General features: G+C 39.0%; 1 protein-coding gene across 1 annotated transcript in view; it reads left to right on the top strand.

The window, feature by feature from the left end:
• vps13c (vacuolar protein sorting 13 homolog C) overlaps nucleotides 1-27,158 on the top strand; it is a 382,259-nt gene that overhangs the window by 169,342 nt on the left and 185,759 nt on the right. The window contains 11 exon segments of the mRNA XM_048262721.1: nucleotides 5,551-5,688; nucleotides 5,690-5,856; nucleotides 17,173-17,329; nucleotides 19,341-19,601; nucleotides 19,699-19,855; nucleotides 21,441-21,520; nucleotides 22,417-22,476; nucleotides 24,164-24,323; nucleotides 24,414-24,533; nucleotides 24,644-24,747; nucleotides 24,850-25,017. Coding sequence (XP_048118678.1) covers nucleotides 5,551-5,688; nucleotides 5,690-5,856; nucleotides 17,173-17,329; nucleotides 19,341-19,601; nucleotides 19,699-19,855; nucleotides 21,441-21,520; nucleotides 22,417-22,476; nucleotides 24,164-24,323; nucleotides 24,414-24,533; nucleotides 24,644-24,747; nucleotides 24,850-25,017 — 1,572 coding nt within the window.

Genomic DNA, 27,158 nt, shown 5'->3' with positions numbered 1-27,158 from the left:
TTAATGTTTAAATATGCAAATTAGGCCTTATCTCACAAAATCAGATTGTCTGATAAAGCCAGGCTCAAAATACTTTTTTCATTTTGTTGTCATATGAGATAGGAAAAGAATTACTGAGGGGTTTATGGACATCTACTTCTATTATCCTGTAATTCACCTGTACCACTGTGATATTAAAATTTCTAGGCCCGAAATTAGAAATGGGTGTATCTTAGGATCTAAATGTGATAGAAATGTAAACTAAATATGTTTTTCCATGTTTCTGGGCATGAGGAACTCATCTATAGCATTGATAGCACTCTAAGAGGTCAACATCATTAAGTGCAGTGAAGATCACTGGCAAAACATCTACTTCTGTTATCCTGCATATATATAGCAGGGTATTTATTCGGGGGGGTTAATAATGATGGGGAAGAGGGTTACATGAACACTTCGAGCAAACAGGTGGCCAATCAGAGATTCGAAACAAATGAGAGACCAACATGTCACAATGCAAAAACGCCGGTTTCCCTATTTACATGCAACTGCGAAACTGGAGTTTTCCAAATAGTTTTTGTGATTTTCGTGTAAATGAGAGGCCAAACCACGTTGAAATATCTGCGTTTTTCCTTCGTGTAAACAGGATCGTAATTTCCCACAGTTCTGGGGTACAGGGTGGGGCAATGGGTGTGGCCTGGGTGTGGTTTCAGAAGTTCCGGCACTTGGGAACCTAAATGGTTGTGTGCTGCTTTCTCTCTCACTTTCTCCTTTGACTGTCCAACAGCACAGAGCGATAAACAGCAGACTCAGTTCTTCAATTGAAGAAGAAATGTTGATTGCCTTTGGAACTGGAAGCCATTTCTGTTATATATTCATTCACAATGTGGTTACTGCACTGGGTCCTTCCACTGGTTCTGCACTGCTAGCATTTCATGCTTTCACTGGCTGTGATACAACATCTGCATTCAGTGGCCATGGTAAAAAGACTGCCTGGGATACATGGCGTGCACTGTATATCCAGAAGTTACAGAGGTTTTCCATAAAATGTTGCAAATGCCACAAGAGTTGAGTGATCTTTCCTTGTCTCAACTAGAACGTTTTGTGGTGCTGATCTACAGGGTTCCCACGGGTCATGGAATTTATGGAATATTATGGAATTTTAGAAAGTCTATTCCAGACATGGAAAGTCAGGGAATTTGATCATTTTTGGAGCACAGTCATGGAATATCAGGGAATTTTAAAATATACTTGCCAAAATACATTCTGCCTTACAAAGGCTAAGAGCAGTATCTGCACTTTTTTTTTCACAATATTAAATGCCAGTGAAAGTATCATATTCAAAATAGTCAGTCAGATTTTACAAAAAGTAATTAACATATACTTTAATAAATATAAGCAGCAGTGTGCAAAGGTGTCAAAGGTTAGGTTTTGGTGTGCAGCAATTCAATATTGCTTGACATGAAAGTCTACAAGAATACCCGAATGATTTTGTTCCATTTTAACATAAATGTTTATAAATGACAGAGTTGCCATTGTTAAGGCATCTAACAGCATATCTTCCAGGGCTTGAAAACAAAATTATTTTTCAAACGTTCTGTTCCGAACGGTTCAGGTAGGCCAACGTTTTTGTTCTTGCATGCGTTCCGCCACCAACATATCGGTCCTGAACCGGTTTGGAACGCAAAATATAAAGTTCCGGCAGTGTTTGGCGGGCCTATCAAGTCTATTTTTGTGGACTTTACCTTAGAATAGACGTACTCATTATTTCCCCTTGATTTAGCCTATACCGTAGCTATGCCCTAAAGTAATAAATCACAGGCGGCATCCAAAAACATTCTAATGGGCTATCCATCCCATAGCCTACAGACTTACTGTAGGCCTAACCTATAAACCAGGTAAGGAGTTTAGCACGTATCCAGAAATATATTTGATAAGAAATTTCTTATCAAGAACGTATCCAGAAATATATTTGATAAGAAATTTCTTATCAAATATATTTCTGGATACGTGCTAAACTCCTTACCTGGTTGTAGCCTAAGTTTTATCCATATGGAGATCTTCAAAGGCTTGCGCTATAATTCCAACCCTGTTTATAAACGAACCTGTCTGTTGCTGACAAGGCCTATCTCAAATTTCCGCTTAACTCTTCTACATAGAATAGGCTATAATTATAATTAAAACATTTCAAAATCCGACTTTAAAACGACGACAAAGTGGACAGGCAAAATAGGCTATTACGCATAGGCTACAAACAATTTCCAAATCAGTTTCAGTAGCCTACACTACGAGCTGGCCTAAGATCCGAAGTGGCAGACGAATAGGTTACATTACAACATCAAGACAAAATATACACATTTGGACCAAAGGTCCATTTATTCGTTTTTTTTTTTTTTCAAACTGCAGAAATCAAATTATTAGGCTGTTCGCCTACAATCAAACGAGTAGAACACTTTAGGATATGCTTTTGTGAAATTTTATAAAATATATAGAGAACTAAAAAAAAAACGCATAACCGGTTTTGTGGATTTCAGAATAACGTTTTTGTTCCGGAACAGTTGAAGACCAGTTTGTTTTTGTTTCCGCTCTTCGTAAAATTCCGTAAAATTCCGTTCGTTTTCGGTTTTCGTTTTCGTTCCTTGAACCAGTTCGGAGCCCTGATATCTTCACTAAAAATGTAGTAAGTACCTCCTCAATTAATATAAAAACTGAGTGATTATGATTACTTGTTACACTTACTGCAAAATGTTATTGTATGGCCACATAAGTATAAGCAGTAATGCAAAGGCAAAGCGCAATAAAACTACCAAATTTTGCCTAAATGTCAAAAAACAAAATGTTTAATATTCACCTCACTTTGATCTATCTAATGTTGTTGAATATAATTTGATGCTTATACTTGGTGTAAGAAAAACACAAAAGCTGTTTTTCTCAGCTTGGCATTTTTGCAGATACTGCTCTTTGGCTTTGTAGGGCTGCATTAATACAAATACATTTCCACGCAGAATTGGTGTATATCTGGTTAGTAGCTGTATGGCTTCCTTAAGTAGCCCAACTGTGTTTATTCAATGCCTCATCTCCCGCTCTAAAAAAGATTCTTGACCTCAATGCGGGTACTCTGAAATCATTGGTCGCTATATTGTACTATTCATTATATAGTAAGTCATGGAAATTCAGGTTTTTTGTCAGGGAAAGTCAGAGAAAAGTCATGGAATTTTACATTTGACTTAGATCCAGGGTTCCCACTCTATGACAGAACAAGTGCATGCTTAGAGGTCAATGAAGCAAGGAAACAACTTTTTATCCAGAGGTCAAGATCCCTGGAAAACATCCCCCCTACACAAGCTGCTTTGAGGCAACACATCAAAAGAGCAATGCACCAGGCTAACCTAATATGGAACCTTGCCTTGGTTCCTAGCCCACAGTTACCAAGTCCTTCAGACTGGGGATGGATTGATACAGATGCAGGCTGACAGCCACGTTGGACAACACTCCCTGAGGCATCACAGGCATGCTATGAGCTTGAGCACTGTGGTTGTAAAAAGGGTTGTACCGGGCACTGTAAATGCAAAAAGGCAGCGTTCATGTGTACAAGCTGCACAGCTGTTTTGTAGGCCTTTTTCTTACCCCCAAAAGCTAAGGCCTCTACGACAACTTTCACTGTACTTTTTAGAATGCTGATATGTTTGTTACCTGTTCAATGTTACATTGGGGATTTGTGACATGAGTTCAAGTTGTGACTTTTTGATAGGAGCTCAAGTTCAAGTAGGGCTACATTTTTGTCATGTCCATATTTATATGGAATTGTTTGGTGAAATGATACATTTTGTACTTGGATTTGCCCAATCATTGGATCTTTTGCCAGTGATCTTCACTGCACATAATGATGTGGACCTCTTAGAGTGCTATCAATGCTATAGATAAGTTTCTCATGCCCAGAAACATGGAAAAACATATTTAGTTTATATTTATATCACATTTAGATCCTAAGATTCCTAAATTCTAATTTCGGGCCTTGAAATTTCATATCACAGTGGTACAGGTGAATTACAGGATAATAGAAGTAGATGTCCATAAACCCCTCTAATTCTTTCCCCATCTCATATGACAACAAAATAAAAAAAAATACTTTGAGCCTGGCTTTATCAGACAACCTGATTTTGTTTCTTAAAATGTATGCAAATTAGCACATTTTTAATGAGATAATGCCTAATTTGCATATTTAAACATTAAAATATAAAAAACTTTCAATACATTTTTTTCCTAATTTGACATGAGTAATCAACTGAGAAAGTTTCATGGTGATATCTATTATTTTTTTTTTTTTTACCCCATTCACCTGTAGCGTCACAACATATTACTGAGGTCAATGACCTCTATCTGACCTCAGAGGTCAAACTGAGAATGCCTCCAGATCTTAAATTAAAGCTTAGGTCATCAAGAACAAACCCTGAAATTTTCATGCTTCTTTCATAAAAAGCAAGATCGTTGAGCTTAACAGCCCCACTTTTAGTAGTGTTTTCAGTGTTGCAGTGTTCTGCTGACGTGAATGTCTTGTACACACAAAGTGAAGTGTTCTGTTTTTGGGTGTAAGAGCTCAAAATATGATTTGGTAAACCCATAATTACCAAAACAACTGGAGAAACATTAGAAATGGTCCAATTAATTTGGAGGTATCATAAAATACCATCAAAAATCATTTAGCAGATAACTACTTCGCAAATTAAGTAAGTAAGTATATATACTTTTTTGATCCCGTGAGGGAAATTTGGTCTCTGCATTTAACCCAATCGGTGAATTAGTGAAACACAAACAGCACACAGTGTACACACAGTGAGGTGAAGCACACACTAATCCCGGCGCAGTGAGCTGCCTGCTACAATGGCGGCGCTCGGGGAGCAGCGAGGGGTTAGGTGCCTTGCTCAAGGGCACTTCAGCCGCAGCCCACTGGTCGGGGCTCGAACCGGCAACCCTCCGGTTACAAGTCCAGAGTGCTAACCAGTGGGCCACGGCTGCCCCTACAAATTAGACTAGATGGTATAGTTTTGCTACCAAACTGCTTTTGAAAGCTGGTGCTATCCTGACAATTTACTCAGGGGACTTGGCCAATACAAGCAAATATGTTGATCAACAGCTACAATTCATTTTTTTGTATTTCTTGTACTTTACCCGATCAGCTGTGAGCTAAATAAAAGTTGACCATGAGTACCCAGCTATTTAGCTTAGGTCACATGCTGACTGGATATTATTTAGCTTCAATAACTTTGTTCACACAAATGTTCATGCAAAGCAGCATGTGAAATTGCCAAATGCCAGAAATAGAGCACCCACCATGCTCTTTCAGCTCTCTATTGTGTTGCCAAACACAGCAACCACCCTTGGGGAACATCTGTGTCGCATGTCTTCTTATATTGAATCTGCCAATGCTTTTGATGGACCATCAAACAATTGTCATCAGAGTCTCATTGTATGCAGCACGTTGCATCTAATCACATATGCATTATGCACAGTTTGAAAAGTTTATTTCCTATGCATTTTTGGCTTACATGTTCTGGCATACTTTGTGCTCTTCAGATTTTTGTGGATAACTTCCAGGCAGCAAAATCAGCCCTGACTGCAGCGACATCTCAGGCAGCGGAAAAGGCAGCAAGCAGCATGAAGGAATTTGCTGAGAAGAGTTTTCGCCTGTCCATGGATGTCAAACTCAAAGCCCCCCCTCATCATTATTCCCCAGTCATCTTCCTCCCATAATGCATTATTGGTTGACCTGGGACTCATCACTGTGAGCAACTGTTTCAGCCTGGTTCCAGCTAATGAAGGTCCATTTCCTCCACTTCTGGAAACAATGGAAATCAAACTTACCCAACTCAAACTGGTCAGGTACATAAAGAAAAACAATGAAATATGCTTTGATGAGATGCCCTTCTCTTTTATTACACTGTGTGCTCAGGAGTGTGGCAATTAACGACCCAAGTTGTGGTCATGGAGCATTATCTAAAAATCGCTATCTTACACTATATAAAACGCATTACACCACTGACCACGAAAAACAGACCGTTCTATAGCGAAAGGCGCATGTGAAGCACAGCTGAAGACGCATGGTCACAAGATGTAAGCAGCAACTCCTCTGCAGGATAAATGCTGAGCATTTTTTTATTCAGTCATTTGAATATTATTGGGGTAAGTGTTGCTTTTTTCAGGCTATGTTTTCGATGGTAGCCCATTGTTAGTCAATAGTGAAAGTAATTAAGAAGGGGTAAATGGATGACACGGTGTTCTGTTCACAGAAGTTAATGTACGGTCGAGGTTGTAAAAGAGGAGCGGAGACACTTGCGTTGTGTTCATTTCTTGTTACAATTTAAACGTTTTAATCGCTAAAACTGTCTTGTTTGTAGAACTAATTTCTTCCGACACATATCAACTAATTTCTCAACTTGCAGGACAAACTGCCGTTACTAGTTCTAAATACGTGGTTGCTACGGCCAAAGGCCAGTCGTTAGTTCTATCTCTCCCGTTGTCAAGCGGGCGTACAGTATCCCAAGATTCTGATGAACTTTAGTTTTGAAACATCGCTATTTTACTTAGCCTGCTGTCATCCATCTAGCTAATAGCCACCTCCGTCATATGCTATAAGGTTGCCATGTTCTGAACGTCTGCATTTTACAGCTCGGATGCAACGTGACAGTTCATTTAAACTTCACAATGATTTCGGCGAATTATTATACAAGTGTGATACGGCCAACAAAATGGATCTACTTCATAGGTGTGCAAATAACATACGGTTAATGGTCGTTCTAAATTACGTAGGACAATGGGAAATTCAACCAAGCAGTGGAATAACTGTGTATAACTGTTTTGTCGTTGACTATTGACACAACGGTTAAATTAGTTTCACTTTGCCATTAAGTTCAAATCATAGATGAGTGCAGATGCGTGTAGGCTATACTCTGCTAGGTTTTATTAGAGCATGGTTTAGTGGAGTAGATACGGTCTCGTGTGCAAGTAGATTCCTTTAAATGCGCCGCTGACTATCAAAATACCGATGCGCTGTTTGATGTTGCACTGCTTGCTGTTAAAGAGAATGACAGATGTCATTTTCATTGGTTTAACTCTTCCCCTTGAACGCCTACTAGGAGCAACCCATATGCATGTTGCTAGGGCTACCCAATACCCATGGAACATATTTGCATAAAAGAAAACAAACCTCCACAAGTGATTATAAATTACTTTTACCATCATATATTTATTGAAATATAGACATATTTCACAGACATTGAATATCTCTGTAAAGATGAGACTCTGAACTATCAATTCATTTGGGATTCAATGTGATTCAACTAATTTTGAGGTATACAGTGGGTATCAGTAAAGTTTGGACGGTTTCCTGCATGAATTCCGCTCGAATCGCGCACCATATTCTCAGCAGAAATGGCACAAACTGCAGTTGACCCAAACAACCACCAGGTGGCACTTGGGAGTTCTGCCACTACTATTTTTGATGCGACTTGATTTACTGCTTCCATGACGCATCCAGTTTCCAAGTCAGTAGAACAATCAAGAGACAGTTGAGCCAAACATATGTGATGATTAGGGTTGGGCACCGAAACACGGTTCTAATATGGCACCGGTGCCGACGTAAACGGTAGTAACTGCATCGAATAACAACATGGATTTCGGTGCCTCATTTCGGTGCCTAAATCGCGTTTTTTTTGTACGAGGCATCACTACATGTCATGTGCCATCTCTAACGTCTTGCTCTGATAGCAACACATCCAGATAACCTACAGTTAGCTAACATAAACACTGGATGTATAAACCAGAGGGGTGCACCACTATAGCCCAAGTAGCTTTAAAGCGATATCAGGAGCTCCTGTAAAAATCTAGCAGTGGGCCTAACTACACACCAGCAAAAGGCTATGAAACAACATCAACAGTATACGTTACACAATATGCTTGCTAATGCGCTAGCTGGCATTTATTTGAAATGTTATCAGCAAAGTTGTAAGATGAAAACTTTATTTCACAGTGTGTTCTAAACAACATAATGGCATGATATTTATCTTTCATATGTATGAGGCCCATATAGCATCACAATGAATATGAAGATCATGTTAAAAGTTAGCTGGCAAAAACATAAAATAGGTTACATACCTGATGTCACTGAGCTGTCAAAGAGGCTACGAAACCATCTCCGCACGTTATCGCTAATTAAACTCAGCTGACTGGTATAGTGCATAGCCATAGTTAAAATGCTTAGCTGTTAAAATGCCTAGCGCTGGGAATCTAAATATTTCAACACCGACATGTAACCTAGCATGTTCAAAACTATTGTGTGTTATGGGGGAAGACATGAAATTTCTTGAAGCATTTGGGAACACACTAAATTAATTGTTAAGTAATTCAGAAAGAGTCCCTGTTAGATTAGCTTGCTTGCAAATGCCGTTGTCCATGACCTGGCAGTTCTATATGGCAAGCGGTTTTAACATAGCCTACCTTATGGCAAATTGCCTACACTGGGTAAACTTGAAAGCAGAGCTTACCATTGTGTGTGCATCTATGGCAAGATGTTTTAACCTTTAAATGTAGGCTATTATGCGTAGGAGCAATGAGATATTGATAGTAAATTGAATATAACAGTTAAAAATTGTCTTACTGATTAATAACTGATTAATTTCGATTAATTAATTTGAGAAAAAATAACTGATTAAAAAATTAGTGCAGATTAATCGATTCCATATGACCTTTGACCCCGAGCCGTTCTAGTCAGTAAAAATAGACTGTAAAATGAAGGAGAGGGAAGAAAACGTGCTGCCTGGATCATTGATTGGAACATTTACTTTTAAAAAATGGCCTGATGGTGTTGATAAAAATAAAGTGTTAAAAATAAAGTCCTTTGCAATGTCTGCAAGTGTTGACATTGAGGGGAGTGTTAATTTATTTTCATTGTGTCCCCTAGGTTATATCTGTGGCCTGAAATGCCTTGTATGTGAAAAAAAAAAACTTCTTCCCGAAGCACTTTTGAATTTATTTCCTCATATTAGGTCATATCATAGATTATTATGGCCATTATTTGAACAGTGAAAATAATAATAAAAGAGTTTTTGAACTTTAATGTCACTAATGCTGATTATTCAATGATTCATTTGAATTTAAATATTTAAAATACTTTCACAGCAAAAATTATATATGCGATTCATTTAGATTAATTAATCACAGAGTATGTAATTAATTAGATTAACTTTTTTAATCGATTGACAGTCCTAAAAAAAGCAATTCATGCTTTAGACCATTTTAATTTAAATACAAAGTACCGGTTCAGGCACTGTTACGGCACCGGCACCGTTTTAAAAGTATCGATTTAGCACCGGTATCGGATAAAACCCAAACGATACCCAACCCTAATGATGAGTTTTATATATCTTATACCCTATTTGTCTCTTCTGTTTTAATGAAATGCTGAATTGATTTGACTGAGTCTAACTGTTTCCAACGGTGTAACAGCAATAGTTAAACAAAAAATGTAGTAGTTAAAGCCCTCTTTGAACTGTGTAGCCTTTTTTTATTTATTTGATTGTTTCTGTTTGTTTGCGAAGATGATAGTGGGTGGTCTTGTAATAACGCAAGTGAAAACTGATTTAGACATTTGGGCAACTCATTCTGTTAAATCAGTTTCCATGGCATTTTGGAGAGATGTGCTAGAAAATCTGTTTAGGCAGTCCCATTTATGGTAACGAGGAAAGACAATTGAATAGCACAATTTTTTTTCCCAATCATTTCCATAAAAGTCAAAAAGTCAAAGACAGAAAACTAAGTCTTATAATGACATAATGGTATAGTCTGTTTTCCATGTAGGATGCGCGGGTTAGGGATAAGGCTTTCATGGTGGACTACACACTTTTTCTTGTGTCAGGAACTAAACAAGAAAAAGCCCAGCTCCAGCGAAGATGGCTCTGGTCATCCCATCTTACCCCCCTCCCCCCACTTCCTCTAGCCTACCATTCAGGCTATGAAGACCTGCAAGTTAAAAGTTAAAAGCTGAACTGCTGTGAAAGAAGGGGGCAGGACTCGCCTTTAGTCTGGCAATTTAGGCTACAGAAGGCTATAGGCCTGCTTAAGTAAAGGATCTAAATAAAGCCTATAATATAACAGAAAATAATCATAGAAAATGCTGCTTGGCCATGTCTGGTCCTTTCACTCTCGTTCGCTAACATAAGCAACATATTGTAACTTTAACCAATGGTTTAAGCTTACATTTAAACCGTAGGCTACACTCAAATGGGCGCCTATGTCCTATGTCTCCAATGGATAACATGGCAAAATTCTCTGAAGCTCGGTTTCAAACTAAAAGTCCTCACTACAATAATTCACTTTTTTAACCCTTTTTAACCCTTTTTAACAACTTAACCCTTTAAAATACTCAACTTTTTAACTGTTCAGCCATTCCAACTGTCACTTGACATCAACTATGCCTCCAGTTAAACATATTAAACCACGAACTACCTAGCAACCAACATAGCAACCATTGAAATAAAGCATCTGTCACTTTCCATAGCAACCAACATGATTATACTAGCAAATAACAATAGTAGCTCCTTCATCTCTGATAGTAGCCAGCATGGATACCCTAGCAACAATCTAGCAACGACCTCAAGGACCCTAGCAACAGCCTAGCAACCACTTTCACAGTTAAAACCTAGCAACCGACATAGCAACCGACATGATTAACCTAGCAACAACCTAGCAACCACCTCAAGTACCCTAGCAACAGCCTAGCAACCATGTCAAATACCCTAGCATCAGACTAGCAACCATATCAAATACTCTAGCAACAGCCTAGCAACCTCTACCACAGTTACAACCTAGCAACCAATATAGCAACCAATGAGTTTAACCTTAGCAACCAGCATAGCAACCACCACAACTAACCTAGCAACAGCCTAGCAACCACCTCAAGCACCCTAGCAACAGCCTAGCAACAGCCTAGCAACCACTACAACAGTTACAACCTAGCAGCCAATATAGCAACCAATGAGTTTAATCTAGCAACCAGCATAGCAACCACCAAAACTAACCTAGCAACAGCCTAGCAACCACCTCAAGTACCATAGCAACAGCCTAGCAACCATGTTAAATACCCTAGCAAAAGCCTAGCAACCATGTTAAATACCCTAGCAACAGCCTAGCAACCTCTTCCACAGTTACAACCTAGCAGCCAATATAGCCACCAATGAGTTTAACCTAGCAACCAGCATAGCAACCACCACAACTAACCTAGCAACAGCCTAGCAACCACCTCAAGTACCCTAGCAACAACATAGCAACCATCATCACCTAATGGTTAGCATAGTTATCATTGTTAGCATAACTGCTAGCAAGCATTAGCTGACTTAGCTAAGTAACATTGTTAGCATAGTTAAAATTGTTAGCATAACTGCTGGTAAACATTAGAGACATTTCAACTTTCAGTTATCATCAAATATCTACCTATAAACAGCCATTAAGAATATCAACATTCATTAAACTTTCAGTCTGTCAACAACTTTTAAACTATGTACATTTAACTTTTAAAGGTGCCATGTGTAAGAATTGAGATAAAAATATCCAAAAAATGAGCTACACGCATCAAAAGAATGAGAAGAAATAAGGGCGATGATGTCATTAAAAAAATGACAAGGTATAGTGCTGCAGATATATCAACCTGAATTAGCATGCTAAATTATTAGCCACAGCCCGACAGGTGTCATAATACCAGTTTTGGCCATGGGAGGCAGTATGCGGGCAACATAACCGCCAGCCAAACTGCAAGACACGTTTCCCGGTTGTTACTCTAGGGTAGACCATCTTACTTTCTGGAGGTATAAATCATCATAAGCAGAAGGCTCTGAAAACGCAGTACAACAACGTTGTTGACAACAATAACAGGAATATTTAATAAATTGTTAGCCAACACGGTCGGTTTTCTGTTCATTGATAGCCTTCTCATGACCTCACTGTTGAGCCTGATATTTGTTTGAGAATGAATAATGCCTAGCTTGAGAAAATGAAAACAAAGAAAACCCAACTTTGTTCCCAGCTCCTTACATAAATGCAATAGACACATACAGTATTTGACTAGTTTGCAGGAGCACACAAAAGGCATGTGAATGGCAGATTATCATTTAGGCTGACACTCAACAAAATGCAGACACATGTTTGATGGACTGTAGTTAGCAGGTGCGTATCCCACAAAAGGCACCTGCCATTTGGACAGGGGAGATGATTTTGGAAAAATAAACCACGAAAAAACGAACCACTTTACCGTTATGTTAGTATTTTGTTTGTTGTTTAAAAATGTTGCATATGATGGCCTTGAAGTCTTGAGTTACTGAATTGGCAGTTCGTGCATGCTCTCTCCAACGCAAACCAGATTTGTGTTCCATAGCCAAGTAATTCTGCTATATAACATTGTAAACAGATAAATGTGTTTATTTGAAGCACACATACAAATACTGTAGGTCAGCTTCAAGTAGGCCTATGCGCACTTACGTGACTACTTCAAGTATTAGTACTTTTCATTCTTCAGCGACGTCTATTGCCACTGGTCTGAGAACGGAAGAATAGGATCTGAAACAACTGACAGAAGACAGAAGAATAAACATTTTCTCTGAAAATAAAATCATAAAAAAGCAAGTATGTCCGAGGCCGCCTAAATGAAGCGGCATGTCCAGAGGTGTGGGCAGTTCATCCCCGCCCTGGACCCACATTCCATTTGCATAAGCTGTCTGGGTATATCTCATGCCCGAACAGAGTTGGCGGTCCCACAATTCTGCTCGCACTGCGAGAGGCTGGGGCTGAAGGCTGTCATCTTCCGGGCTCACATGCTTGCTTGAGGAGATGGAAGCCAACGGCCCCCCTCCCAGCCCACCTCTCGGGGAGCCACTCTTGGTTCCTGAGCGCCTCCTGGTCGAGCAAGGGGAGGCAAATTTGCCGGTCGGGCTGGCTGCTGAGACCCCCGCTGGCAATTTTGCTGTGTCCTCTCCAGGAAGCTCTCTGGGGTCTCATGATGATGACCAGGTGTCCCTCGTGGCCTCCGAGAGTAGCTCACTGGAGCAGAACCCGGAGGAGAGTGTAGGGGACGATGCACTCTTGGGGGAAACCCTATTCAGCACGATCACCCGTCCAGGGCTTCGGGCCTTTCTCTGCCCCTGCACGGGGCAGAGGAGCAGGGGCTGATCCACCTGCCCAAGGTGGAGGAGGCGCTGGCTGCCTACCTCGCCCCCCAGGGAGCATCGGCCCGTAGCCTGGCCATTCTGCCATCTAAGCTGCGCAGGGCCACTGCCAGTCAGGCGTCTAAGGCTTACGCCAGTGTAGGGCTGGCATGCCGTGCCCTCAACACCACAGCCTTCCTCCAGGTCTACGCCGGGGAGAGCATGAGGCTGGCTGCGGAGGACGACGAAGCCCCGACTCCACTCCTTGAATGAAGGAGAGCGCTGGCCTTGCGGGCCTCGAAGTGCGCAGCCCTGGCACAGGGCCGAGCAATGGGCCATTTGGTGGGTCTGGTACGCCATCTGTGGCTCACACTGTTCCAGCTACCCAACAGGGAGAAGACTCTATTGCTGGATGCGCCTATCTCCCCCTCTGGATTGTTTGGGCCGACGATGGAGAGTATGAGGGAGCATTTTGAGGTGATGCAAAATGGCGCCATGGCGCTCAAGACATTTCTGCCCCGGCAGGAGGCGATCTCCCGCCGGGTGTCACCTCCTCTCAGTCCACGCAATTCATGTTTCGGAAGAACAGAACAGGGCGGCAGATATGCTCACGAGGGGCCCCCAATCACTAGCCTTGCTCCGCCCTCCTACGTACTTCCGCTCAATTTTCATTTCCCTTCAGTAAGTCGTCTGGGCCTGCTGTATATTCACAGGTTTTCTCCGGTCAAAAATTTGCAGGTCCAATCAGCAAACCGACGGAGTTGCTGAGAACGAAGACGTTGAGGTTGTGCACTAGTTTGAGCATGACATACGTTACGACTAAACGTTAAAAATTGGTTATGGCAGATCCAGAGTGGCTCTGGGCAGATCCAATAGTTTTAAACTTCAACAGAGTATCTGCATTCAAGGAAGTTAACGCTTGGCAATGGAAAGTGGCCAGACTCTCTGTACATTATGAAATATGTACGAGAGTTTAGTAGGACCAGGCTACCCTATCACATTGGGAGTGGCGTCTTCACCCACAGGTGGTGGAGGGGGTGTGGCAGCGCTTCGGGAAAGCTAATGTCGATCTCTTTGCCTCGCGTGAGACGATACACTGTGTGAAGTGGTTTTCCCTGACCAAGAGCGATGCTTTGCTGGGAGTGGATGCTCTGGCACACGAATGGCCAAAGGCCTTGCTGCATGCTTTCCCCCTGAAGGCATTGGTCCCAGCGATGTTGGAGAAGGTGAGTAGAGGCAGCATGAAGTGATTTTGATTGGTCCGATCAGATTTGGTTTCCGGTTTGACCCTGGTCTGGTCTCAACTTCTTCATGGACAAGAAATTATGTACAAGCGCTTGTTTTGGCCTCACACAAACAAGCATACATTTGTCACTGTCTGAAGCTCAGATCAAATAGAAGTGGTCAGACAGTGCTGACAGGACCAGTAATAGCAAAATAAACTACAAAATCACAAAGCCCAGAAGATGGTTCAGTATAAATTAAAGTCAGAGTCCAATAGGTTGTCAAAACTACCTTTCTTCGAAAATACGCCATGCCTGATATAAAGCTGAAAATCACCACCTCAGAATGAGATAATATGGGTAAATTATACATTTTCTGAATCCGTAGAGTCATGCCATTATTGCAGTGTTTGCATCTTGCATCTCTGATGCTCCCTGATGCCACAGGATTAAAAGAAAAAAGATGATTTAGGCGGAAATGGCAGGAAAATGTGTGTGATTAAAAGTTTGGAGAGCTCCAGGGTTGGCTGTATTTGTCCTAAGTGTTCACATGAAAGCTCATTGTCCTCTTTAAAATGATACCAAACATAATAAAATAAAAGATGCAAATATGTCTTTAACAAAGGCCAATAGCAAGATAGGCACACTAATTTAGCTGTGACTCCAGAAGGGTTATCATACAAAAATGTTAACTACAAACATGTATCTTTTAAAAAAGTATAAGCAACCTTTGCCACCTTGAGTGGTACTGACATCTCATCTGGCCCATGGACAAACTAGCTGTCTATCAACAACTTCTATCTACATTCAACTTTTAAATGGTCTACTTTTAAACTATCATTACATTATCTATCTATCTATCTTAGGGGTGTAACGGTACACAGAAGTCACGGTTCGGTTCATACCTCAGTTCGGACATCACGGTTCGGTACGAGTTCGGTACAATGGAGGGAAAAGCAAAACAAAAATGCAGAAAGCATTTTTTTTTTGTACATGTCTCAGGCTGTACCACCTAGTGTCATACAGTCTCTTCCCTGAGCTATCTGCAACAGCAAAAGTGTGTAAGATGTAGGCTAAACAGTACAATAGGTACCCAGACTCCATCTGTAACTTGTAAACAAAATAAGATAATCAGCTATAAAACTGAAAATAGGCCTACAGCATCTCTTATTTCTGAAAGTGCAAATTACATAGAAAAATGATTTTTAAAAATCCACTTAAGCAAGACCTTCAACATCTGCATGTGTTTAGTTGTATGTGGAAGGGTCTACAATTTGCCTCAATATTTTTTTTATTGTGTGTAAAGTAATAATCTAGCCTACTAACTGTGAAAATATCACACTATTTTGCCTTTTTTTTTAAAAACGAAATTGCTCCTTTCATTTCATAAACAGACTACAACTAGAAGTCACGTGACTTTGCCCTTTGATGTTAACTCACCGTAGCATGGTTTGTTTATTAGCCTGGTTAGCGTTGTCACTTTATTTTACTGTCTATGCACGTAACACTACCAGCTCCTCATGTGAGAAGTTACAAGTTACCCCAACATAAAGGTAATTACCACGCATTTACATAGCTTTCTGTCATTCACTTAAATCATTTAATTTAAGCCATAGGTTTTGGCCCTATTTGTATGTGTATCCAAAGGCTGCTGAAGCGCAGGGGAAGTTTTTTCCCCTCGTTTCAGTGATTGGTAGCCTACATCATCTGGGTGATGGCTTCGAATATGTGTAGCATTTTTTCCACTCACATACCTAACCACGCCGACACACAGTTTCATCTTATCCACCACTCTTTTGCCTGTACTAACGTTACTGTAACTGAAGTTCTCAAACTTGCGATATTAAAGAGACCAGCGGATCCTCTAACTCTTGTGGGTCTAACCTTAGTGCTGCTAATGACTGACGGACTCGACCGACGACCTGACAAAAAAAACATAGGCGCCAATCAGAGCTTCAGAGCTAAGGCGAGGCTACAGATTAGCGTTAGGTGTCGCTAAAGGACTCCCGTAACTCAGTAATTGTGCATGACATTAATTAATGCGCACACGAGTTTTATGTATTTTTATACCGTGTATTCTCCGTGTAAATTCATGCACCGAACCGTGACGCCCGTACCGTTTCGGTTCAATACGAATACATGAACCGTTACACCCCTAATCTATCTATCTATCTATCTATCTATCTATCTATCTATTAAACTAGCTGTCTATCAACAACTTTTAAACAATCTACATTCAACTTTTAAACAGTCTACTTTTAAACTATCATTAAACTATCTATCTATTAAACTAGCTGTCTATCAACAACTTTTAAACTATCTATATTCAACTTTTAAACTATCTACATTCTACTTTTAAACTCCAATGTTGTCCATTAAAATCTTTGTTAAAAGACAGAAGTCTTCTTCTCCCAGACAGATCTATAAAATAACGCCATTCAAAAGAAATACACAACACCATTTTGTGTGGCAGCAACACTCATAACAAAATCACTGTGGGATCCCTAGGGTTCAAACAGAACAAATTGCAGCAAAAAAAAAAAAATCTGAGTTTGGATTTGTTAAATTTGTTAATCAATTTTTACTAAGCTATGCAACCACCATGTTTGTTCCAGCATCATCGTAGTAACCATCTCTGTATTGTCTCTTTTAACTACTGTATACATGATATTTTCCATCACAACTTTTGCATTTTCATGCACTGGTAATTCCTTGGAATTGCATTTCTAGTTTAACATTTAAAATCTTAATTATACATCCTGTGTTTTCCTTTGTATGACCAATAGGATAACTTTGAAAAGCATGATGCCCTCTCAGATGTCCGCTGAGACTGAGCTTCTGAATCCCATTAATCTGGAGCTCCAGGTTAAACGCAACCTTTCCTCAACCTGGTTTTCTAAAATCCCTGGATTGGAGATGCAAGGAGTCCTCAATGCAATGAATGTGAGTTTACACATATCCAGTGTTTCCCATACATTGACTTATTTGTGGCGGCCCACCACAATATCAACATTGACCACCACACAATGATTTTCCAGGTTGTACTAAATTGTGCATAAATCTGGTTAGCATCATAACCACACTGTGCTAATTTGTTAAAAACTGTTGCATTCAAGTTAATTCTGCAAACCAACCACCACAAATGGAATTCAATTATCTGGGAAACACTGCATATCCACATTAATATATATATATATATATATATATATATATATATATATATATATATATATATATATATATATATCCATAGCAAAAATACTTTGTAGTTGTGCAAACCCATAAAAGTGCCTTTTGGTAGTCTTTTAATCTCACATTGAATCCACATAATGGTTCTATAACGTTTTTGAATCACTCACATTTTAATTAATTTGACCTCAAATGTGGAACATTCTTCCAAGTCAGACATATGAAGATTAGTTGGTGGAATATTCTTTTTTTTTTTTTTTAATGCCTGTATTTCCTTATTCATCAACTGATTGATTGACCTGATTTTCTAACCGTAAATTACTTTAGTGTGAAAATGTTGCTGAACCCCTCCTTCCAAACTGGTATGAACCCATTTAACAATGCTGATCTTCAACATGTCTGGTAGATCATTGGCCAAGAGCTCTTTCAAAATGGAAAATGTTTTCCTTGCTATACTAAGTTCTGTGTTTGAATTGAATCAAAACTAACTCATTCTCAGTAAACACTTAAAGCACTTGTCTGTTTTGAAGAAAATCATGGTTTTGGAAACACTAATGCTACTCATGGAGGCTGCTAATCAAGAAGTCTGTAAATTAATCACTTAATGATGTATCACTCCATTTTCCAATTCACACTCCAATTCACACCTCTATATTTTTGTAGTTCACATTTCACATGTGCGTTATGGAGCCAGAGAGATGGCTGCCATTGCTCAGTTTCCTCCTCAACTCGGACAGATATTAGACTTACTTTACTATCTGGTTCAACATTGTCAATCGCAAACGCTCTTTACCAAACTACTTAGCTTCATTTTCGGAGGACGAAGAGAAAGCACCCATTTGATAAATGAGCCAGTAGTGGAGAAATAACTAAGAAATAATCTGTAGCCTACCTGTATGTTGTTGGCGATTTAAACTAACCTATCTAGTGGATGTTAGCGGACAGTTAGCTTGTTTATAGTTTATTCCATTGTTGCGAAGCCTGCTTTCAGACTCAACCGTCTTTTACTATGGTTGTTACAGTTACGATATGGAACGGTGATTAAACTTTTTGTTACCAGATCTACTTCATAGATAACAACAACAACACATTACATTTTATATAGCTCGACACTCAAGTGCTTCACATGGAAGGGGGGACCTCACTGACCACCACCAATGTGTAGCACCCACCTGGGTGATGCACTGCAGCCATTATGCGCCAGAACCCTCACCACATACCAGCTTAAGGTGGAGAGTGAGGGAGTGAATGAGCCAATTACAGATTATAGATATCCTGTTATTCAGGATTATCACCCGGAGAGAAGAAATACTCTTTTCTGATTGGCTATGAAGTAGATCGGATCGGATTAATTCCGTATAACAGGACACCTTGGCGGCCGTTATCCCTTACTTAATAGCCACCCTACCAGCCAATCAGAAAAGAGTATTTCTTCTCTCTGGGTGATTGAAAAAATGCATGAAACAATACAACAGCACATATTTGGACCTAAACAATAGAACACAGAATAGGGAGTGTCAATTCTCAGTTAAGTTTTTCAAATAATGTGTACTTTTGCTTGACCACATATTCTAATTGTTACTGAAATTTCTAAATATTTCCAAAACATTATTGAAAACATTAACAAATCCAAACTCAGATTTTTTTTTTTTTTGCTGCAATTTGTTCTGTTTGAACCCTAGGGATCCCACAGTGATTTTGTTATGATTGTTGCTGCCACATAAAATGGTGTTGTATATTTCTTTTGAATGGCGTTATTTTATAGATCTGTCTGGGAGAAGAAGACTTCTGTCTTTTAACAAAGATTTTAATGGACAACATTGGAGAAGAAACCAGCAGCCGTTTTGTTGATGTGGATAGACCCACTACCGCTACAGAGTGTCATCAGAATGAAGAGGTGACATGTAAACAAACTGAAGAACCGAGTGTTTCGCCATTATCAGAAGCAGGAGATCAACAGTTAATCACTGATGAAGGCCTTTGGAAAAACACAGTTAACATTCTGCTCAACTTTGAAATCATGGAAGTATGCAGACAGTCGCTAATTATAGACTTCCTCTCACTGATATTTTATTAAGCTTGAGGGGGAAGACATACTTTGTATTTCTTTCTTGACCATTCAGGTTACATTGAGACTGAAAAAGTCTCATGAGGGAATTGAGAGTCCATTTCTAGACCTGAATGTTTCACAACTTGGTATCAACATGACAACACGCAAATATGACATGTGTGCCACCACTTATATACAAGCAGTCTCGTTGAGGTGTCCACAGTTCTTAGGTAAGTCTGCTGCAAGACTGTTTCACCACAGGGTAAATATGGACCTAGGATATCTTCTGATCTTGAGTATTTGGTTGAGTGTTTGTTCACCATTTCCTACAGTTGTCATAATTCTCCTCTTAACGACTAGTACCAGTGTACTTAGCCATGTTAATGCAGTGAAGAAGCAGGAATTGCAAATTGACCTATTTTCTTCAATTTTCACTCAAGCAAAGCAGCATTCAGAATATCAGAAAAATAGGCATTTTATGAAAAGTGAGCAGGGCCTATGAATTCCAGCTTCATTTTTTAATACATTTGTGAACCAAATAGTAAGGCCCAGGGGAACACCTAGATATCTAGGAACCTAGGAACACCCTAGGAATCATTTAATGCATATAATAGTTAAGCAATATGACACGAGTGGGAGTGGTGTTGCAAATGATATTGGCTGTAATTCGGCCATAGGTATGAAGCCGAAGAAGGAGTGCTGAAGGTAGTTACAGTAAGGCAATGCTTCTGAACTAAATTATGCATCTGGCTCCAACATAAATGTTTTGAACATACACCAAAAACAAATGGGAATTGCAGCTGTTCTCGCTAATACACATTCCATTGCTTGCCATAACAACCCAAATAAAAAGAAATTGGCCATCTAAATAAAAAAAATAAACCACCTAAAATACTGTACGTTTGTTCATATCACTTTATTACAAATAACATGATTATGTTAGCAACCAGCATAACAACCACTTTATTTAGCAACACCCTAGCAATCATCTCGATTAACCGAGCAACATGCTAGCAACCACTACCATAATGTAAATCTAGCAAACGCTATACTGTATTGATGATAGCAACCACCATCTCTACCCTAGCAACACTTTAGCAATAATCTCGAGGACCCTAGCAACCACTACCATAATCTCAACCTAACAATTGCCATTACAACCAACATGATAACTCTAGCAACCAGCATTGCAACCACTTTAATTAGCATACCAACCAACAAGTCAACCCTAGCAAACACTAGCAAAGTCATTGTACATGCTACTTTCTACACTGTAAATATGACAGTCATAGCAGTTCTAGTGTTAAGACTGTGCCGTAACATCAACTCTGTGAGATATCTGTCGCAAATATAACCAGATATCCACGGAGACAGGAATTCAGGACTGGTGCCATGGGTCTAAAGGCTGATCTGTCATTATCAGAAGTTCACTGAGTTGCTTATGACAAAGATTATTCAACGGGTAGAATCCCATCAAAGGCATCCTATGCAAGTTTTTTTTTACCTTAATATAAAAGCTTCAAAGTCATTTTGATAGTAAACTGACTTGCAATAGGGAGAATTGTTTTTTTACGTTGAGCGACGCTTTTCATCTGACCATATAAAGCGGCCTTTATTATCCATCCATGATGTAATGGCTAGAAAAAAAATTAGATGTTGGCACATAAGACTTTGTTTATGGTGTCAGTTTTGGACTATGATTGTGAAGGATTAAACCATTTTAGTTTTAACTTTTAATAAGCGTCCTTCAATTATCTTATCTTTCAATTTACTGTGTTACTGTTACTGTTTAATTAATTTTTTTACCCACTGCAGACGTAAATGGAAAACCTCTCTGCCTCGTTACCTCTACTGCAGAGTGTGGAACAGAACTTCTCAAAGTGCAATATGCCAAGGTATGTACAATATTGAGCTCACTACAGTATCTATATATATATATATATATATATATATATATATATATATATATATATATATATATATATATATACAATACCCTCCAGAATGATTGGCACCACATGCTAAAGTGTAAAAATAATCTGTTGGTGATTTATTGTAATCTCACAATGAAAACAAATAGGAAAGATCCAGCCTTGAAGGGAAGCAAATTTGTTTTGAGAAAAAGGAAAATATAAAGAAATAAATATTTTTAACAAAAACACGTTGCTCACAATTATTGGCACCCCTGCTTATTATACCTTCTTAAGCCTCCCTTTGCCAATAAAACAGCTTGTAATATTCACCTATGATGCCCCATAGAGTTGGAGAATACAAAGCAAGAGATTTAAGACTGTTCATCTTTACAAAATCTTGGATCCTGTTTAAATAATGTACTGTAATGTAATGTAATGTAATGTAATGTAATGTAAATGTTTATTCTTTGAATGGTAAAGGTTCCACCAACATTTATGGGTGGAGCATCAAACTGTGTTCATATATTAATGATTGTTGGACGTTTTTCTGAGCCCACACTGATTTTTATGTACGTAATCGGGTCTGTTTTTCAATGCAGTTCCACCTGAGGGCCCAAAAATCACTGCCATCCAATATTTTTTTTCAGCCATGTCCCTCTGAATTCTCTGAACATTTGAATTATATTATGTACTATAGATGGTGGTATATCATCACATTCTGTAGATCATTGCAGATTTCACTGCTACACATCCATAGGAATATGTCCATGTGTCTAATCACTTGTGACCAAAGTTGTTGCCAATGAAGTATTTGTTGCACAGCGCTGTAACAAGATGTCTCATTTTATTTATCAATAATGCTAATTGGACTTTTACAGGCTGATAAGAATGGGCCAAACTTCCGAACCACCTATAAGAACACTGAACAAATAATAAATGTAAGTAAGACTGGAATTGTGACATGATATCACCAGAAAGCAGAATAGTGTTCACATCATAGATGTCAGATATAATCTTTTGTAATTAAACCAAGTCAAAATAGGGGGAGAAAAACAATGACATATTATAAATATCAATTATGATAATCATACTTGCTAAAGGTGTAAAGATGTACCGATACGTATCAGTAACCAATTTGAATGTTAAAGATGCAAGTGCATCGATATGTGAACCCCTACATCGGTTTAAATGTACTATGAACAAGTCGATAGCCCAAATTTAAAATTACAAATTGGTTTCTGTTAAGCAAAGCTGCAGTGGAAGACCTAACATTCAAAATGACTTACTTTCAAAATCATAAGAAGTATGATTCCCCCGCCCCCCCCGGCACTCGAAATTTAGCAAAAGCTACATCTACACCATAGTTTTAAACTATTGTGATTGGCTCAGCAGATACGTGATAAGGGTGACATGAATGTATAGATCTCTATTCATTGGCCTAGTGATTTTGTTTAGAGACATTTTAATATCAATATAATGTTTGTTCAGTATTTCAATCCAGTCATTCAAGTCATTGTGTCTTGGAGAAATTATAAACCCAATGACATGCAATTGTAATTTTTCTCATGCCATAAAGTAACAAAAATAACTCACCAGTCTTTTATAGAGCTCAACAGTCCCGCCCACCTCCGATTCCTGAAGTAAGATTCTAGTTACTTTTTCCATTGAGAAGTGGATTATAATCCATAAAATTGTAACCGTCTACCGACTCAAAACAAGCTATGTCATGATTAAGTGATATGCTCATAAGATGCTGAAAGTTCATGGGGCATCAACGTTTGAAAAAAATGTGTTTTGTTCGCGATTCCACAGAAAAGTACTACACTATACAAAATCATAATGTGTAAAAGCCGGTAAAAGAAGAGCCTTTGATTGGTAGAGATCACCGTTGCCATAGAAATATTTATACCTTAACTCCTGCCACTGCAAAGTTTGTTCAGTCGCTCAAACTGCTCGAACCAATATGGATGAAGACGCAGTAAGAAGCAATGCGTGGCCATCCGATGAAAACAGTTTTTCTCACCTTTGAAAGTTGAATTTACTCAATGTAAACGGTAGGTAGTTAGTCATCTTGTTGTCTTCCATTAAAAAAGAAAGCATGTAGTCTGTATGCTCGGAAATTAAAATATGTACAGTCTTATACCTTAGCCTTTTTTCGTTTTTTCTGTTTTGTCTGTTTTTTTTTTTTGCTTGAAATGAAATGTTGTATGATTGAGTCACTTCATAGCTGGTCAGCCTAAGGCAGGGTCTAAAACTCTTTATATACGGATTCCAGAAATGAACTGAAGAAATGAATGGGAAATGAATGGGACACTTTCTTCCATAAGCTCTCTCGGAGGAGGGGTGGGACTGTTGAGCTCTATAGCCTACCAAGTTGATAATTATTTATAGAATTGTATACTATAGAATGAAAAAAGAAAAATGGAATTTTAAGCAAATGATAAGAACTGTATTGCATTTGGGTCCTATTATATTGTATCGGATCAAATCGCACCAAATTGTTCTGTATTAAAACATAGTCTGAATCGTAAGCTTATGGATTAGATAGGTATCGAGATAGGTCTTTTCAGGGAAAGATGCGCACCCCTAATATTTGCATGTTCAATGTATCTAACTACAACATAGGTCTTGTTCTCCTCTCTGGATGTGAAACTGCACAGTGAGGCTCTGCTCTCTGTTATGAACTACTTCTCATCTGTCATGATCCATTCACCAACAAGCACCGTCACTGCTAACATAGAGACCAAACAGAATGTTGGTTCAAGAGCACATGGCAAAACATTTGGTAGGAAATGTACTCATATTCACTTACAAAAGAAAATATCATGTTTTTTCTTTCACTCAGTAACACTGTTTTGTATGTATGTTTGTAAAGAAGTTTCAGAATCTCCTGTTGATGATGGTGTGATTGATCTGAAGATCTTGATGAAGCTTGGGGCATTTAATGTTTTGTTATGCGACCTTAGCTGCCGTATAGCAGATGTCAGGGTTCAAGGTAAATTGTACTCAAATACTCAGACATTACAATAATATCATACAGATGGAAAGACAATTGGTGATGTACGAGACTGCATAATTCAGTGTGTTGTGTGTATGTGATATCAGGTCTGCAAGGTCTCCTGTTGAAGCAGCAGTCTGAAATGCACATGTCCACCAGCCTCAAAGATTTCATCATGGAGAATGTGGATCCCAACACACTGCACACCAAGGCAAACCAAGGCTCTTAGATTGTTCTAAATTTAGTTTGTTTCACTGTTCATCTATTTTGCTTCCCTACGGTGCACATACAATTATTTTTTTTTTTCCTAAAGGTTGTTTCCATAACTGGAGATGAAGTTTTTAGATTCAGCATGAGCTTGACTCCTAAGGCTACAGAAGGTTCTGGTTATGCTGACGTGACCAAGATGGATGGGTGTGTCAAGCTGTCTGTGGGCTGCATCCAGGGGGTCTATCTACACAAGTTTGCCATGTCACTTCTGGTAGATATCTCTCTCTCTCTCTCTCTCTCTCTCTCTCTCTCTCTCTCTTTCTCTCTTTCTCTTCTCTTTCTCAATGTGAATTTGTGTGTGTGTGTCTAAAATTGAGAAACAATAGGTTTGGGAGTCAGTAATGGGATTTTATGATGTAATATTAAAGGTACCGATTAGCACACAGCAGGGTTGTGCACAATTCGAATTGCAATTCTGCTTCCTGTTTGCTACCTCAATTGAAGTGCAAGTGAAATTCAAGAATTGAATTGGAATTTAAGAGCCAGTTTCAATTCAATTCTGGAATTTTGCACAATCCTGGCACACAGAGCTTTTAAAATGGCTACTGCAGTCCAGCATAACATTTTTTAGAGCCTCTTCTCCAGACCCAACTCAAATGGGTAGCCAGGAACACAATCTGCACAAACAGATTTAAGAGTTGAAGAGAGAGTTAAATCAGAGTTAAAACAGATAATGCAGAGATGGTTACAGTGGTGTTGCTAAGGTAGACATGGTGGTTAAAGTGGTGGTTGCTAGGTTGTTTGCTAGTTTAAATTGTTGCTAGGATTTATGAAGGTACATATGGTGTTTTTTATGCAAAATAAAGCGGTTGCTCTGCTGGTTGCTAGGATAATCATCTTGGTTGCTCACGTGGTTGCTAGGTTGTTGCTGGGGTAATTAAGATGGTTGCTAGGATGTTGCTAGAGAACATAGTGTTGCTTTGCCAAATAAAACAGTTGCTAAGGTGGTTGCTAGGGTAATCATGTTGATTACTATGGTGGCTGCTATGTTGACATTATAGTGGGGGTTGCTAGATTGTTGCTAGGGTAATTAAGATGGTTGCTAGGGTGTTGCAAGAGAACATATGGTGGTTTTCTATACCAAAACAAAACAGTTGCTAGGGTAATCATGTTGATTACTATGGTGGCTGCTATGTTGACATTATAGTGGGGGTTGCTAGATTGTTGCTAGGGTAATTAAGATGGTTGCTAGGGTGTTGCAAGAGAACATATGGTGGTTTCTATACCAAATAAAGCAGTTGCTATGCTAGTTTGCTAGGGTAATCAAGGTGGTTGCTAGGTGATAGACTAGATAGGTTGATAAACAGATCGTTTAATGAATGTTGATAGACAAATAATTTAATGGATGAATGAATGGTTGGAAGTAGATGGATGGAGAGAAAGTTGAATGGGAAGTGGTTTGTATTAATATTAATAAGGTAATTGCAATGGTTGCTAGGGTTTTTCTAGGGTACATGTGATGGTTATAAATAAAGTGGTTGCTAGGGTAATCATGTTGATTACTATGGTGGCTGCTATGTTGACATTATAGTGGGGTTGCTAGATTGTTGCTAGGGTAATTAAGATGGTTGCTAGGGTGTTGCAAGAGAACGTAATCATGTTGATTACTATGGTGGCTGCTATGTTGACATTATAGTGGGGTTGCTAGATTGTTGCTAGGGTAATTAAGATGGTTGCTAGGGTGTTGCAAGAGAACATATGGTGGTTTCTATACCAAATAAAGCAGTTGCTATGCTAGTTTGCTAGGGTAATCAAGGTGGTTGCTAGGGTGGTTGATATTATATTGGTGGTTGCTAGGTGATAGACTAGATAGGTTGATAAACAGATCGTTTAATGAATGTTGATAGACAAATAATTTAATGGATGTGTATATGTAGATGGTTTAATGATGTTGATAATTTATTGGATGCATATAATTTAATGGATGAATGAATGGTTGGAAGTAGATGGATGGAGAGAAAGTTGAATGGGAAGTGGTTTGTATTAATATTAATAAGGTAATTGCAATGGTTGCTAGGGTTTTTCTAGGGTACATGTGATGGTTATAAATAAAGTGGTTGCTAGGGTAATCATGTTGGTGTACTCCTGGTGTACTTACAAACTTTTCAATGCCTAATTTTATGAGTAAAGAACATAGTTGTACTACTGTAGAAGTTTAGTACCATTCAGGGCATTATTAGTGGGGTAATTTACGAGATACTAAGTTGGTTCCATTACGCCTGCAGAAAGTTTTTTTTTTCTGACAGCGCTACTTGACCAGGGTTCGACCAAGGGAAAACAGGTTCTGGGGAGGGTGTTTTGCTCGGGGTCATGGTGCAAAGGACCCTAGGGTGAAATTACTCCGAATCATCG

The sequence above is a fragment of the Alosa alosa genome, chromosome 14 (assembly GCF_017589495.1).
Source record: "Alosa alosa isolate M-15738 ecotype Scorff River chromosome 14, AALO_Geno_1.1, whole genome shotgun sequence".
Taxonomy (NCBI): Eukaryota; Metazoa; Chordata; class Actinopteri; order Clupeiformes; family Clupeidae; genus Alosa; species Alosa alosa.
The sequence above is the reverse complement of the archived record's forward strand: the minus strand, read 5'-3'. Positions and strand labels throughout refer to the sequence as shown.